Source organism: Larimichthys crocea, chromosome XV (assembly GCF_000972845.2).
Source record: "Larimichthys crocea isolate SSNF chromosome XV, L_crocea_2.0, whole genome shotgun sequence".
Classification (NCBI taxonomy): Eukaryota; Metazoa; Chordata; class Actinopteri; family Sciaenidae; genus Larimichthys; species Larimichthys crocea.
The window spans coordinates 18,106,502-18,123,028 of record NC_040025.1 but is presented as its reverse complement, the minus strand read 5'-3'; the positions used below and the strand labels follow the sequence as shown (position 1 = coordinate 18,123,028).

The 16,527-nt window shown below is 42.3% G+C and overlaps 1 protein-coding gene across 1 annotated transcript; it reads left to right on the top strand.

The window, feature by feature from the left end:
* The first annotated feature begins 50 nt into the window (after positions 1–50).
* noc2l (NOC2-like nucleolar associated transcriptional repressor) lies at positions 51–16,523 on the top strand. Its single transcript, XM_019254403.2, has 18 exons — positions 51–169; positions 587–721; positions 843–1,026; positions 1,115–1,355; positions 1,820–1,910; positions 2,016–2,094; positions 2,293–2,403; positions 2,510–2,623; positions 2,743–2,931; positions 3,320–3,459; positions 4,987–5,098; positions 6,872–6,985; positions 8,771–8,872; positions 9,188–9,331; positions 12,432–12,545; positions 12,803–12,938; positions 15,278–15,376; positions 16,205–16,523. The coding sequence occupies exons 1-18, from the start codon at positions 150–152 to the stop codon at positions 16,333–16,335; spliced, it is 2,256 nt and encodes a 751-aa protein (XP_019109948.2). The 5' UTR covers positions 51–149; the 3' UTR covers positions 16,336–16,523.
* The last annotated feature ends 4 nt before the right edge of the window (positions 16,524–16,527 follow it).

Here is a 16,527-nt window from a genome sequence, read left to right as displayed (position 1 = left end):
AAAATAATTACATGTGGGAGGTCTCTGTTCTGTTTGTCTCTCGTCCCTAGCATTAGCATAGCACCCATGAACCATAAAACCAACTCCTTCGTTGTGCACAGAGGGATTGTGGGTATTGGGGTTGGCTAGTGTCACGTTGTGGATCCAGCATGGCAGGCAAACAGAAAAGGTGCGTGGGTATTTTCTTTACTATGTGCTGTATATTACGAGCTTTAACCGCGAGTTAATGTTGTTTTTGTGACATTACGACACTTTTTTAAGTGTCGTCAGTGTAGTCGGTGAATTTATGTGTTTTAAAAGATGTTTTTATCTAACACAGTGATCGATAGTGTCCATGCTATTAACGCTAGCTTAGTGTTGGGAAGCTCTTGGAAGCGGCTCTCTTAAATCAAACATCGGAGAAATGTTTAGTCTTTTATCTTCGTTAAATACGAACTATTTTCAAGTGTTAGAGACGTTTACACCTAGTTAGCTAACTGACAATCTGGTAGCTAAACAACAAACTGACCCTGGAAACTGTGGACCATGCCTCACAAAGTTTACCCACATGTTAGCCAACTTACTTAACCTGTTGTCGTTTTGTTAGGAAACTAGAAGACCTCAGTGTGGACGAGTTCCTGCTGTCAGCTGATTTTGACTCTGGAGGTGAATCTGAAGAAGAGACTCCCGAAGAAAATGGATTTACTAAGAAGAAAGGTTTGAAACCTTCAACCTCTGGGATGTGAGTACTTCGCTCTGGGATCATTTTCTTTTATGTATTGTGTCATTGTTGTAACAGTAATACAACCATCTCAGTATCCCAAGGACAGATGTGTAATTTTGTTGATTTTTGTTCTGTTTAGTGATGAAAAGAAGAAAGGCAAGGCCTCTGAGCACAAGGAGCAGCTGTCCAGGTTAAAGAACAAGGATCCAGAGTTTTTCAAATTTCTGCAGCAGAACGACCAAACGCTCCTAAACTTTGACGACACAGACAGTGATGAGGATGAGGATGAGCAAAAGTACCACAGATTGCCATCCAGTTTGGAGGTAAGCTATCTGATGGTGTGTGTTGGTGTGATTTGACGAGTTCTCTTGTGAAAACAAAGTTCGTCATACTGGCGTGTTTTGCATGCAGGGCGCCAGCTCTGGTGACGAGGATGACGACGAAGATGACGAGGGTAAGAAGAAGAAATCCAAGAATGCGGTGGAAAGTATCAAAGTCACAGACAAAATGGTTGATGACTGGAAAGCAGCTATGAAGAAGGAACCCACGCCTCGTATCTTTAGAGAAGTCACCCAGGCCTTTAAGGCTGCCGTCGCTACAACCAAGGGCGAAGGAGGCAGTCAGTGTCGATACAAAGTGGCTGATAGCTCAGGTGGGATGTTTGTTTTGAGATTCTGATGTGTGTATCCACTTATATGAGAACACAACCTGACATTATTTTGTTATATAGATTTTGTTTTTCCAGATGCAAGTTTTTGTACCAATCCTTTAACAATACATTTTTACACTTCACTTTTAGTTTTCTACAAAAAGTTTTCTTTTAAACAAAGGAACCTGAACTTCTTCTCCTATAGTCATTCATAAATGTTTGTTTCATATTTAGTTTTAGAACAGTATAATAATGATCATGATTATATCATACATATCATATTAGTTTTCTATAATTTCCACCATTTTCTAAAAGCATAATAGAAACTTACTTCAGTTTTGCTAATGTTACAAAACAGCAGTGTTGTACAGTAATAACAAAACGCATCGTTAAAACACTGATTAATACAACTCAATATTTTACACACACGAATATTCATAAATATCTCTTTCCTCTACTGTCTGCAGTGTTCAACGCCTTGGTCTTGTTCTGTATCAGAGATATCCATGGGGCCCTGCAAAAGATCCTCAGCCTGAAGCAAGATAAAGGACAGAAAAAGTATGAAGTGGAAATCATAGCTGCTGATCTAACTTACCTGCTATTGATGAGTCGTAATGTAGCTGTAGAAAGATGGTTCCTCACTCTGTTCTCTGTTCTTCTCAGGATGGTACTCCCATCATCAAGTCCAAAGTGGCAGAAGAATCAGATTGACATCAAAATGTATCTTAGTGGAGTAGTTCAGGTTTGTTCGGGTTTTCTTACTTTGATTTTTCCCTTATGTATTATTGTGAGGTAGACAGGATGAGATACAGTGTCAAGAATGTCTTTTATTCTAGTTTTAGAACAATTCATTTACATACTTTGATATTTTCTTCCTTTTCTGTTTTTGCATCCTAAAACATCCCTCCATAAACCTTTTTGTCTCGCTTTCCACTTGCAGCTGTTGTCCTGTCTAACTGAGGCTACAGTCATCAGTGCTGTCCTGCGGCATGCAAACCAGCTCGTACCTTATTACCTCTGTCTACCTAAACAGTGTCGTCATCTGGTGAAGGTAAGACTGGAAAAGATGTCATACTCTATTGATGTCTGCAAAAATAATTTTTAACTTTTTTTTATTTTATTTTTTTACTTAAGTCATCTCATGTCCTTGTCTCTAGCAACTAATGAAGCAGTGGAGCACGGGGGAGGAGACAAGTCGGGTTCTTGCTTTTCTGGCCCTTAACAAAATCTGCAGACACAAGCAGGAAACGTATCTTAACCCTATTCTCAAGGTGAGCTAAATGCAGACAGAGAAGGGTACAAGGCAAACCTGCACCTATTCGTTTGGAGTAGTTTTTGAAAGAGAAAAAAGTCTATCCTTATGATCTCATGTTTTTCTTTCTCTTTGCAGCAAATGTACATTTCCTATGTACAAAACTGCAAGTTCACGTCTCCCAATGCGCTGCCCATGATCAACTTCATGCAGCGAACGCTAACAGAGATGTACTCCCTGGACACACAAGTCACTTATCAGCACGCCTTCCTCTACATCCGACAGTTGGCCATCCACCTCAGGAATGCCATGACCATGAAGAAGAAGGTTGGTTCATGACTGTGTGTATGTGCTCAGGGTGATCTGCTTTTGTGCTTTTGAAAGCTGTAAAGACACAAACAGACATGTTTGACATGATTGGGATCCAGGTATTGGAGGGCTGTTGTTACATTTTCTGATGAGTAATTTAGGGATTATCCTATATAGTTATTCTTTGATTAATAATTAATTTCAACAGTCAAAAAGAGCACAGGGTCTGCTTTCTGGTATGTTCATGTTCAAAACACCAGCCTGATGTTTTTAACTTTTTTGGTCAGTTGTTATTCACAGCACATTGAAAATAATTAGCTCATAACTGAACAAACATTTCGTATGAAACCTTTTAAACAGCTATAACAAGACACTGACTGTGTTTGTGTGTGTGTGTGTTCTGCAGGAAACGTACCAATCGGTGTATAACTGGCAGTATATCCACTGTCTGTACCTCTGGTGCCGGGTCCTCAGCACCCTGCACCCCAGTGATGTACTTCAGCCTCTCATCTATCCACTCTGCCAAGTTATAATTGGTACCATCAAGTGAGTTTTAAACTTTCATGTACATTTTACACTATGCAAAAATGTGCAACAACAGGTAACTTGATTATTTCATTAAGTCAGCTATTTGCTTGAGCCATTTCTGCTCAAGAGTTCTTTATTTATGGTAATTCATGTAAATAATTCCAGAGCCATTGTTTAAGTTAAAATAAGAGACTTTATTGATCCCACACTGGGGAAATTCACTTGTTACAGTGGCTCACAATATACAAGGTGGATAATAAAATACTCATAAATACATTTATGCAGATGCTAATGAGTTTGCACGGCATTGTATAGCTTTTATTAATTCATTTCTGTTAAGTTTGATGTTTAAAAAACAAAACGAGAATAAGACTGCAACTAATTCATTATTGATTTAATAATTGTTTGCTCTATAAAATGTCCAAGGCTTTGCTTGTATAAGAAATGTTGTTTACAATAACATAAGAGAATACAAAGCTGCAAATCTTCACATTTGAAAAACTGGAACATCTAATTTTTTTGGCATTTGAAACAACATTTTAACACCCACCTAATACACACAGTCTATTGATGATTATAATGATCCCATTTTTCCCAGTATTTATCTGCAATCTTGTTTTTTGTAGTCAAAGACTGAAAGTCTTTTTTCACCGTTAGGCAAATAGAGTTAATTATGCTAATAAGAGGGGCAGTGGTGGGAGGGTTCCTCTGGAGCCAGTAATTGTAATTGCTTTAAAAGGTATGCGTCTCTCCTAGTGACGCATTTAAGGATGAATAAGAATGAATGAGATTAAATGAGAAATCAGATTTGAGGTCTAGAATCTCTGAGGCGAAATGGCCTGATCCTGCCCAGAAAGGCTTCATGTATAGACGGAAAAAATCTATGCATGGTCTGCTACACTTGATTTGGTGGAACTATGAATCAAACCAGCCAGCCCAGATTGTATTTCACTGGATGAAGTACCATCAACACTTTGTTAATGTAGAGACTCTTTTGGTATGAACATCATCTGAATAACTTCATAGGTAACAGGTGTTACACATCAGTACAGGCTCACTGCGGCAAATGAACAGACTAGAAGTGAGAGGCTGCTGCTGTGAGTCTGTATGCATACCGTTTATTTTAAAGAATCAATACTGAGTAGTAATATTAGCACTGTACATACTTTTTTTTTTTGTTAAAACAACGGTGGTGTGACATATCAAGACTCAGTCATTTGTTAATTATGTATTAACTTCCAAAACCATCGCAAAGAAACTTATAAAGAAAATTTATTTCATATACATATTGTATACTATATACATATTGTGACAAATAAGGTTATCACAATACAAGAATTTTAATCAATACATCTTTCAGTACAACAGTAGAAGGGGGGAAAAAAACGTCAGAGCCACACAGACTGTATTGTTTAAACACGTATCAAAGTATTGACACTTTTAATGACACTAATTCTTCAGTTATTTGTGTGAACCTACCATGTCACTGTACATTTCGCCAACAGCAGGTGGAGACATTGACCACTGTTTTCTCTTTCTGAACAGGCTGGTGCCCACATCGAGATATTACCCTCTGAGGATGCACTGTTGCAGAGCCCTCACCCTGCTGTCAAGCAGCACCAACACATTCGTGCCTGTCCTGCCTTTCCTCTTGGAGGTAAGACCTCACGTCACCTCCAGTAACTCACCAATCACAGTAGATGAATGTGGATCCGACAGAATCAGTGCAGCCTGTGCAGATGTCGAGTTTCCAGCAGTCTAAAGTGTTTCAAAGTGCACTAAAGTGAAAGAACTCGAATAGTTTTAATTTCTGCAGAAAAAACAACCTTCAGTTGGTTCAGTCTTTGTCACAAATGGAAACAATGAAAAGGTAGATGTGATGTAGACGTGATGAAATGTTCCGTCCGTGGTTTGCTGTGGAAAACATCAGTGGCGTATGAAATGCATTTTGGTTTCAACGGCCACAACTGAAGGAGCTCAGGAGGAAACACATCGAAGAGTAGGACTGTGTGTGTGTGTGAGTTAGAGAGAGACACCTTTTTGTTATCAGACCAATCACAGGTCACCAACTGACAACATTTGCTCTGGGTCAGGTGTTAAGCACGTGACTGTGCGGTGTATGTCTTGTGTGTGCGACTATGTGCTTGCGTTTATGCATGATGTGGGGGTGGGGGTTGTGGCGTGTGTGTCGGAGGAGAGCCGTGTGCTAGCGACAGCAACAAACTCGGCCCGCTGGGAGTGGTCAGTGCGTGTGTGTGTGTTTGTGCGTGCAGCAGTTTGACCGAAGCGATAAAAGCACGCTTGTGGTTTACACTCTGGTCTTAACACGCTGTGCAGACCACATCCTCTCTGCCTATAGCCCTCTCCCCACCTTCTTTAACCCCCCGTGCACACACACTCTCGGAGCCCCCTCCTCTAACCCCCCACAGCAAACCGTGTTTATTTGTGACGCACGATATTTCCTGTGTTTTTTCTCCTTTGCCGTTCCCCTTGTTAAAGCACTGTTAAAGGCAGGCTGAGGTACGCTGCTACTGTTTTAATTAGAGCAGCAGAAGCAGCCCCTTCCTCCTGTGTGTCTGTGCCTGTGTGTGTTCTCGCATCTCCGAGGGGGGTGTATGATTTGGAGCTTCCTGCTCCACTAACTGTGTGTGTGTGTGTGTGTGTGTGTGTGTGTGTGTGTGTGTCTGCGCATGTGCGTGCATGCATACACCAGGGTTGGCCCATGCCTTCCCACTTCCCCTTGGCTCCCCCGCAGACCGCCACCACATCCTATGTTTGTACAGACAGCACCGGCCAGGAGCGTTGCTCTGCCTCACACACTGAGCACATTAACGACCACACACGCACGCACACACAAACACACACAGATACTGGGAGTCAGAAATAGCTTGATACACGAATACAAGGCATAAATTCACTTGCGCACTGTGGGCAGATGTGAAAGCTAAAGCTTGTAGACAAATAGCCCACACGTTGGCTTGAATGTACTTTCGCAGACTAAGATAGAAATGTGTCATCTCTGTAACACTGCAGTATGCAAAATGATAAAAGACCCTATAAAATATAGCTGAAGTATTACTGTATGCTGTACCTGTGGTTGTTTTCTTTATGTTGAACTCGTGTGTCTGGGTTAGAAGAAGAAAAATGATACCGACAGCTTTTGACCTTTTGTAGGCCATCAGCTTGACCTCTTTAATAGATTCCTTCAGTATGGGCAGCGTCCTGATTGGATAATTGGAACAACAGGTCGATGATGAGGAGGGCTATCAAGAAAAACTACGTCCTTTTTTAAAATAGAAAACAAAGGTCACATGTTGTCCATATGTTTAATACTGTTCTGTTATCTGAAGAAGATTGTGCCAATAAAACTGGACCATTTTTGAGCAGTCTGCTCCGAGTTTAACTTTGCCTGTTTGTGTTTCCTCTACAGATCTTCCAGCAGGTGGACTTCAACAAGAAACCAGGGCGAATGAGCAAGAAGCCCATCAACTTTGCAGTCATCCTGAAGCTCAGCAAGGTCAACCTAGTGGAGAAAGCCTACAAAGTAAGTATTCCTGTGACGGCAGCTAGTAGGAAGAGCACACTGTGCTGATGTTTTTCCACACAGAGGAGCCGCAGCTGATCAGATGAGAGGTTCAGGTCTCAGTTAGTGTTATTTTCACGTAATTTCTTGACCGTGTGTGTGTGTGTGTGTGTGTTAGCTTGCATGTGTACATAAGGGGATTGAGGGCAGCGCTGAAAGCCCCTTGTCAGGGCTCTAAAACTGGCCCTGAGTCGCCACGCTCAGCGCTACAGCCAAGAGGATTGCAGCACGGCCCCTCTGGGATTATCCCTCACACTCCACTCGCTCAGGCTCTTTTCACTGCTGTCATCTGGGCAGCTGCCACGAACCCCTGCCTCATAGACTCACAACAGCACTGATCTGTCTTAATGTGAACACTTATTAGCCCACATGGGCTAGGAAAGTTTTAATTTGTGTTCACGAAGAGAGAAGACTAAGGCCGCATTCAGACAGGATCAGACGTTGCAGCGAATCGCTGCAGGGTTGTTCCACAGTTAGGGAGCAGGCACTGCTGGGGGTGTGTCTCTTTTTGCTGAACATAACCACTGTGAAACAATCAGGACATAACTTTATTTAGCTGGTTAACCAGATTTATCGATGTCAGTGCTCCCTCACTCTCGGACAGCTTAAGATTTACAGATTTACAAGCTGGGTACATGAAACCAAACCAGAACACAACAGGTAGAGTATCAGAGTTTAAACCATGAATCCACCTGGATAGTTTCAGAAACATGGATGACCGTAGAGGTTTGACCAATCTGATTGTCTGACTGGCGGCTGCAGTGTGACGTGAGGCTGCTTTTTTTCAGATGTTGGATCTGAATTGGCTCAATTTCTCTGCCGCTGGTCACTGCGTTTTTTTGTTTTTCACTACGGCACCGGATTTTGTCTGAATGCAGCCTAAGTGTCGTAAATGACACTGTGTTCACTTACTCTACTCAAGTGTTGTTTTTTTGTGAAGCAATTTGCTGTATATTAAAATACAGTAAATGCCAAGGCTCTGTACTGTATATATAGGGTCTGTCGTTGATAGATGCCACTTAAGATCTTGCAGTGGCTACATGGAGATCTTTTTTGCCACGTTTGGCTGCTGTCCAGCAGTGGTTTCGTTGACTGGTCGTAATCTGCTCATGCTACACTGTAAATATTGTTTTCTTTGTGTACCATGTTGACTATGCCTTTTGTTTCCTACTGTATGATCTGCAGAGTAACCTGTGAATCCTCTGTTTATAATCCAGAAGTCACTGAATTTAGGTGATGGTTTGTGTGACAGCTGGGCTGAATTTAGCCTGATAATCAGGCTGAATTGTTTATTTCTGTTTGGGAGGGAGAGTTTTATTTTGTCCTCGTGGTGCGGAGAAGTAAATTTTCCCCATTGATCAAAGAACTGTACATGGACCTACAACAACATGTCAGCCTCATATGTACTTATCACATTTTTCTGTCACTGTTTTTCATTAATGTAGCTAGATCTCTTTGCATGGAGATGTGCTCTGATTGCTTCTCCAACCAGTAAAAACAACCGTCAGTGAGCACAACATGCGTCCTATCTGAATCTGCAAACAAATCATAGATGTAGACCGAGATTTAGGATGAGCCATCAATCATAATTCTTTTGTGACAAGTGAAATGCAAACACAGGCATACGTCTTGATGTGATGTGGTCTCTATAATTTTGCACTGAATTTAGTTGCACAGCAAATAATCAACAGAGGTTTTATACATTTATTTGAATATTTCACGTGAATCTCTTTGTCTGCATTTTAGGACGGGTTGATCGACCAGTTGTATGACCTGGTGCTGGAATACTTTCACACTCAGGCTGGCACCATCGGATTCCCAGAGCTCGCCCTGCCTACCGTCATTCAGGTAACACAGATCAGCCTGAAATGTTCTCTGTCTATAGAATAAAATGAAATGACTTTATTTCACCATATCTACCAAATTTTTCTAGTCTGAACCAGTCTAAGCAATGACACTGAACATCGTTTCCAGAGGTCCAAACCTGTTTTAAATAAATGATTCTGGATCTGGTTGAGGATCCTGCCAGGCTGAATCTGCTCCCCTCAGGGGAAACAACCACAAACCCTCCTCTGCTCTGCCTTAATGCACCGTATGGGTGGATTCGGATGATCCTTTACACCGGTTCCTTCTTTCTCATACTCCCCCTCCATGTCCCTGCAGCTGAAAGCGTTCCTGAAGGAATGCAAAGTGGCCAATTACTGCAAGCCGGTGCGCCAGCTGCTGGAGAAGGTACAGGAGAACAGCAGCCACATCACAGGACGGAGACAGAAGGCCGCCTTCGGAGTGGCCGATGCCACCGCTGTGGTGAGTGTGTGAAAGACAGAGGGAGGGAGGGATGGGGACAACTGTCTTGTCCTGATTTTTTTACAGGCAGGCTTTCCAGAGTCCTCATTTTACCTCTTCCACATGTTTGTATTTTGTGGCAGTTTGGCTCTTGTCTTTTCTAATACTGCAGTTTTTGTGAATCTTGACCATTGTAAATGCAGATAGGTACTCTAAGGTGAGCTTAAGATGATCTCGACATGTCAGAATGTAATAAAATAACACAAAGTGTAGATGTGCTAAAGTGTTATGAATGAATAACTGCAGTTAAGACATGTGGATTATGTTTTTGTTAAGGTATTAACAGTCATTGTTCGACAGACAAAGACAGAAATTATGTTGGTGAGAAACTCGTCATGATCAATGACTTACTCACTTTCTCTGATCACGTTGCCTCGTGCCGCTTCGCATTTTCCAACATTAAAAGATTCAGGACTTACCTGACACTTTACATGCTACCCAGCTCCTGATACAGGCTGTGGTCATCTCACGACTCGATTGCTGTAACGCCCTCCTGTCAGGCCTCCCGGTCGGCACAGTGACACCCTTTCAGATGATCCAGAACGTGGCAGTGCGCCTGGTCTTTAATCACCCAAAAAGGGCACACACGTTACACCACTGCTCATCGAGCTCCTCTGGCTAGCACCCCACATGAAATTCAAATCGCTAATGCTTGACTACAAAGTAGTCTCCAATTCTGCAACCATCTACTTGAATGCCCTCACGTGTTACCTCAAGACCGTTGTGCCCTCCTGGCTCTGACACTTTTATATTGAGGACAATCCAAACTTTTCTCATCTGTTGTTCCCCATTGGTTGTACGTGCTACCAGTTCCTTCCAGAGCAGGGGTGTCCCTTTCTACCTTTAAAAAAAAAACTCATGAAGACCCAGCTCTTCAGAGAGTACCTCTGTGCGAGTGGTACTTTTTGCAAGTCACTTTGGATAAAAACGTCAGCTAAATGTGTAAATGTTTCAAAGGTTGTAGAGTCGCACATGAACGGACTTGACAGCACAGCCTGTATGGATCAATCTGTGTAGCGATCATGGAAGCTAACTGTATTGTTGACTCAAGATTTAATAAAATCAAGTAGATCATAAGGCAGTATAATTAACATCCGTTAGAAATGAATTACAGCCCCAATGAGTAATCGTTTTTCTGTCATGTAACAATATGTTTTATGATTTAATCATTGTCATGTATGACTATCACTTTTATTGCCTTTTTTTTGACTCATTGAGAGTAACAGTTTTATTACACTGGACAAATTTCATTATTGCTAAGCTGTTTTATTAGTCGTTCTTATCTGCTCTCTTACCACATGTATTCAGCTAACTTCATGAAGGGCTTCAAGCTACTTGCTATGTTTCAGCACACACAAGCATTCTCTCCAGACTGAGATCCACTACTACTACTCACGTCACTATGTTAGAAATACGTTGTATTACATATTAGATATTCAGCGTTAGTAATTCTTTCCTTTTTATTTTATGCATAGGTGAGAAGAACTGATTCATAAATGTATTCCCAGTAAGACAAGTATGAGACGATCAACAATTAGGCTGGGAGGTCTGACCGTTAATCTTTGTTGGTAAAACAGAAATCAGACCTATTGAGGAGTTGTCTGTTGTCACTTTGCCAGCTTTTGGTGAGATGGTGTCAGCTGCTGTGGTGGGTCTGATCAGTGTTTACGATAACTGATGACAGTCGACAATCAGCTCGACCAGCTCGGTCCACTTGATTTGGAGTTCTTTAACAATCAGTACAAGTCTCTGGACTCTGATTTTCTGCAACACATGTTCCAGCTGACTTTTCACTGGATGACAAAAAGAAGAAACTTTTTCTTTCGGGCTTGTGTCCAGTTGAATCAGAGGCTGCAGTCCTGACCGTCAAACCCCATAGTCAGCGATAATGGAGGAGACTTCCCTGTTTAAACGCTAAGCCTGGTTAAGAATGACCCTGTGGTTATTGGAAGCTCTTATGGGCTTTTGAACCAGAGGCGCCTCTGCCTTAATGAGCAGCCATTAGAGTGTTTTCTGTGTTGACTTGTTCTGTGTGTGTGCATTACCTGTCCACACATATGTGGCTTTACTGCTGCTGAGAGTCTTGACATGCTGCTGCTGATTAATATTTAAGGATGAAATTAAAGATGATGGTCTTTGTGTAATTTAGCTGATGAGAAAATGTGTGCGTGCACATTGGGGCGTGCGTGCGTGCGTGCGTGCGTGCGTGTGTGTGTGTGTGTGTTAAAGTACAACAGACAGACAGCACGGCACCGCAGTAGCTCCAGCTCCTGTCGCCACGGCTCTCTGCTCAGCGGAGGCTGTCGCCATGGCATCCACTCCCTGGCACCGTGGCAGCGGTAGAGGTGTCACCGCAGGCGAAGCAGAGCGGACAGCCCTGCTTCTGCTGCTGTGGTAAAGGCCATGGCCCCCCTGCAGCCACCAGCCCCCCCACTGACATGTCACCTAAACTGAGAGCTAGCCTAATTAATGATGCCCTGCCTCCATCCAGGTCGCACTCTGATGTATCTTGTCTTTCTCTGCTACCTGTATGTGAAAATGTTTTGTTTTTGCGAGTCGAGGCTGAATTCAGAAGTAGCTTTGTGTGTGTGTGTGTGTGTGTGTGTGTGTGTGTGTGTGTGTGTGTGTGTGTGTGTGTGTGTGTGTGTACACATGTCACCCATCTTAATAGCCAAATTGTGGTAAATGTGTTAAGCTAACGGGCACAGGAGGCCGTGGTCTGTTCACTCTATTGGATTTGTGGGTCAGATAATGTAATTTGGCCTGATCAATATCATCCACAAAGACCTTTAGGGGCTGGAGAAGATCCGCTGCTCTCCCCTTTCAGGCATCTTCAATCTGTCTGTTTTCTGCATCTTCTGACGCTCATCACTGTCTCGTCTGTCCTTCTGTGTCTCAATGTGAAGTTGCGGTGCAAACCGACAAGTATTAAGAACATTTCAGAACCTGACTGAACAGAGGAGATATTCGTGTTTATCGAGAAGCTCAGGCACAGATCTGCCTCTTTATTTAACACAACATACCCACCCACACCTGTATCAACAAAAATTTTCTTTCTTAGGCGGTTTGGGAGAAGCAGATCAAGGAGGAGGGGACTCCCCTCACCAGGTACTACAGCCAGTGGAAGAAGCTGAGGGAGAAGGAAATCCAGCTGGAGATCTCCGGCAAAGACAGGGTAAGTATCCCACCGCAAAAAAACCCCCAAAAAAACACCAACCTTTGCCTTATCCTACTAAGTCACGATGAATCACGTCTGGCTTTTTTCTTTTTATGAATGTCACTGTTACCCACAAGAAATGCACTGTTACATAAATCATGTAACAGTGGTGGTATATAGTGGAACATTTTACTGGCAGAGCAATTATTTCCCGATTATCGTCATGAGCACAATGAAAGCAGGTCTGAGTATTTACCCCTTCTGTTTTTGTAAAGATGGAGGATCTGGACCTCCCTGAGATCAAACGTAAGAAGATTCAGGAGAAGAAGGCCGAGGACAAGAAGGAGTTCAAGGATCTGTTTCAGTCTGACAGCGATTCAGACGAAGATGATGAAGGACTCAAAATCAAAGGCAAGCTGACTCTCATGCTCTCTCTCGCTTCACTCACAGGAAATCAGAGTTACTTGTGGAACAGTAGATTATTTCGTCTCGGCCTCTAGGGGGCTGTGTTTTGTTGCAGCCAGGTCTTCTGTGGTGCAAAAGCAAAGTTAAAGAGGCGATGACAGTTGAGTCTGATTTGTAGACTGTTATCTCTGTTTCTGCAAAAAGCCACTGTCTTTGAGATTTGGCTACAGATTAGTGGTGGGAGAAGTATTCAGATGTTCAAGTACAAATAGAACACTGTCAATAAAGTCCTGCATTAAAAATTTACTCAAAGTACAAAAAGTAAAAGTACTCAGATGGTCCCTGTCAGTGTTTTACTATTATATATATGATGTCTTTGGATGAGTATTACTGCTGCATTAATGTATATGTTGTATTTTACTGCCATAGATGTTTATGGCTTCATGCTTCATACACTGTAGTTTAATCTCAGTAATGCATCATATTCTATACGATCCTCATATGTTTGTCAGTGCTCAGAAAAACACTCCTTTTTTCAGCTTTGTGTTAATAAAATATCAGGTGATGTTAAATAGTCTATTTAGCTTAAGAAGTCTGAGGGGAAAAAAATTAAATCACGAGTCAGGAACGATATGAAAATCACAATATTTGCCAGTGAGATGCAGCGGAATAGATGTATAAAGGCCATAAAATTTGAATTTGTACTTCAGTAAATCTACTTAGTTACATTCCACCACGAGGCTCTGAGTCAGTAAAGCAAACAGGAGGAACTGAAAATTTAATCCCAGATCAAACTCGAGAGAAAACCTCAGTTCATCAGTACAGTTCTCTCTCTGCAGAGAGGAACCGTCTTCCAGTTCTTCTTTTAAACCCCCTGTGTGTTTTGTCCTCACGGGGTCGTCCACAGGTCACAGGCAGCTGCAACCTCGTTTTTACAGCTTTACACTCGGACACACTCCAAACAGAAAAAACCCTCCGCAAGGTCAGAGAGGAAAGAAGTAGGAGGCTGTTTTTTTTTTTTTTAATGCATCTGGACCTCATTGTAGGGAGAGTCCCCACAAACGGATGGGCAGCTGCCGGCAAGCGGCAGGCCTCCGCCTCTCACTTCTCTGTCCACCCCTCCCTGCCTCCCTTTTCGTCGTCTCTCTTCCACCCCTCGTGCACACACACGAACTGAAACCCCCCGACAGGAAGTACAGGCTTGGATCCCAGCGGGGGTTCCTAATTCAAACCAGTCCAGTGGAACAGCCAGAGGTGGCCGCTCCCACTCTTCTCTCCCTCTTCCATTGCTAGCTCCCCTCGCTCTCTCTTTCTGGCTCTGTGGGCTTCAACCAGCTGCCCCCGCATGTCCTTGCAACACGTGCGCGCGCACACACACACACACACACACACACACACACACACACAGAGACATCTTGATGATAGCACGCGAGCGCACACCCACCAACTTCTCGTCCAGTCTTGAAGAGCCAAAAGCTTTTGGGCAGCTCACCAAAGCTCTTTGTGGTCTCACACACTCCCGGAAAGAGGGGGAGTGTGAGCGGAGGGGGCTGATGATTTAGATGTGTGTGTGTGTGTGTGTGTGTGTGTGTGTTGTCAAGGTGTGTGGGGGTAATAATTCTTTCAGGTCATTTAGGGGCAACCTCTAAGGTACGAATGAACTCTGCTAGCTTCATGTGTGTGGGAGAGAGTGAGAGTGTTTGTCATCTTAAATTTAGATAGGAAGGGAGGTACCTGATGTTTTAATAGAAACTGTTTATCTGTGTGTGTGTGTGTGTGTGTGTGTGTGTGTGTGTGTGTTTCAGACAGAGGAAGTAGCTCTGTTTTGCTTCACTCTCCTCCATACCCCCAGCCTCTCATCACACCTCAACTTCAAAGCCTGTGGACCCCAGTTGTCCCTTTTGGCTCTACAGCACACACACAAACACACACTGAGTATACACAAATTCAGACAAACTTCCCAACTTCTCCCCGGCGCGACACACAAAACACACACACACACCAGCACACACAAACACAGACTCTCCCATCATCATCGAAGCTGTGGAACCTGCCTGCTATCTCCATTTGCTATATTTAGGCCGTGAGCATAAGATGTCTGAAATTGCCGGTAGTAAACTGTCATGGGTGTTTGTGCAGCAGCAGCGACGTCTGTAATCGACTCTCAGTTCCATCTCAGGAGGAAATAGACTGCCTCTGATGCCTGGCCCACATATAGGTCTCTCCACAGTCCTCAGACATCAGTAACGCACCAACACAAACTCAGGAATGTCTGGAGAAAGTAACCATAGACAAAATTCAATGAGTTGTAATGTTTTTTTTTTTTTTTACCGTCTCGCCCTCAGGTAAAAAAGGCGGCTTTGGGTCGGATGATGAGGATGATGATGATCTTCAGGATCTGTCTGACATGAGTGACGACGAGGGGATGGAGGGTGGAGACTCAGGTTTGTACCACAATACCCATGTCCAAAAAGAAGCACTGACAAATTGATGCGTGTTTATTCATTTACAGAAGAGGCTGTCTTACGTACGTATTTTCACTGCATGCATATACAGACTGGCATGTATTCGAGGGAAAAAATTTGGTAAAGGTGCAGAGATTAGATAATTGTTTAGACGATCAAACGGATATTTAATTGACAACTAATAATGATGAGTCATCTTAGTAATTCTTCTTCCAAATACTCTGATTTGCTACTTTTCTTAGTTTTTTATTTTTAACCAAATATCCTTGATGTGTTTTTAAAATTAGGTTTAGTTGTAAATTAAACTAATTTAGTCATTAGTTGCAGCCCTATATTTTATTTATTGTTCTAGCCTCTAATTACTTAATTGAATTCCTTGAATTAATTCATGCACAAGTTAACAAATAAATTTAAGGGACGATGCCAAGTATGATTAACTTCCAAAATATGAAATATCCACATGGGTCAGTACAAAAGTCTGAATAATAATGTGTAGAATAAATATGTTAACCTCAAGATATTAATGATTCAGTAATTCTGTGATATTGTAACTTTATAATTAGTATGTTAACATTTAATAAAAGGTTTAACATGACCATAGGAGGTTTGTTGATAACCAGATTACAACAGTACAGTAAAACATTTGTAATAATATCAAATGTCTTCATAAGAAGTTAAATATAGTATGTTAATAAACTCAAATCAAAGTGTGTGCACATAAATAATCATTATCTTCATAACTGCTGTGCTTTGTACATTCCTGTGTGGCTGAATGTGAAGTTAAAGTGCTTCCTGTTTGTGTTTTAGATGATGATGATGAGGAAGATGATGAAAAGGCCTCCAAGGCTCCTCAGCCGCTGTCCTCCTCTGCTCTGATAAAGCTGGCAGAAGGAGGCGAGGATGTGGTGGAGGACCTGGAGCTGTCTGATGATGACTGAGGTTCACGGACGCACACACTCAAGCTCACCTGAGGAGACGCTCTCAACTTTTACTGACCATCTTAAAATAATGTTGGACTTGTTGCTCTATTCTTTGTTTTTTTTTATATTACTTACTCTGTACAGTCCAAACATGTTCATGATGTAATTTTATTCAGTATTGAGGTTGTTAAAAAAGAGTTAAAGAATCCA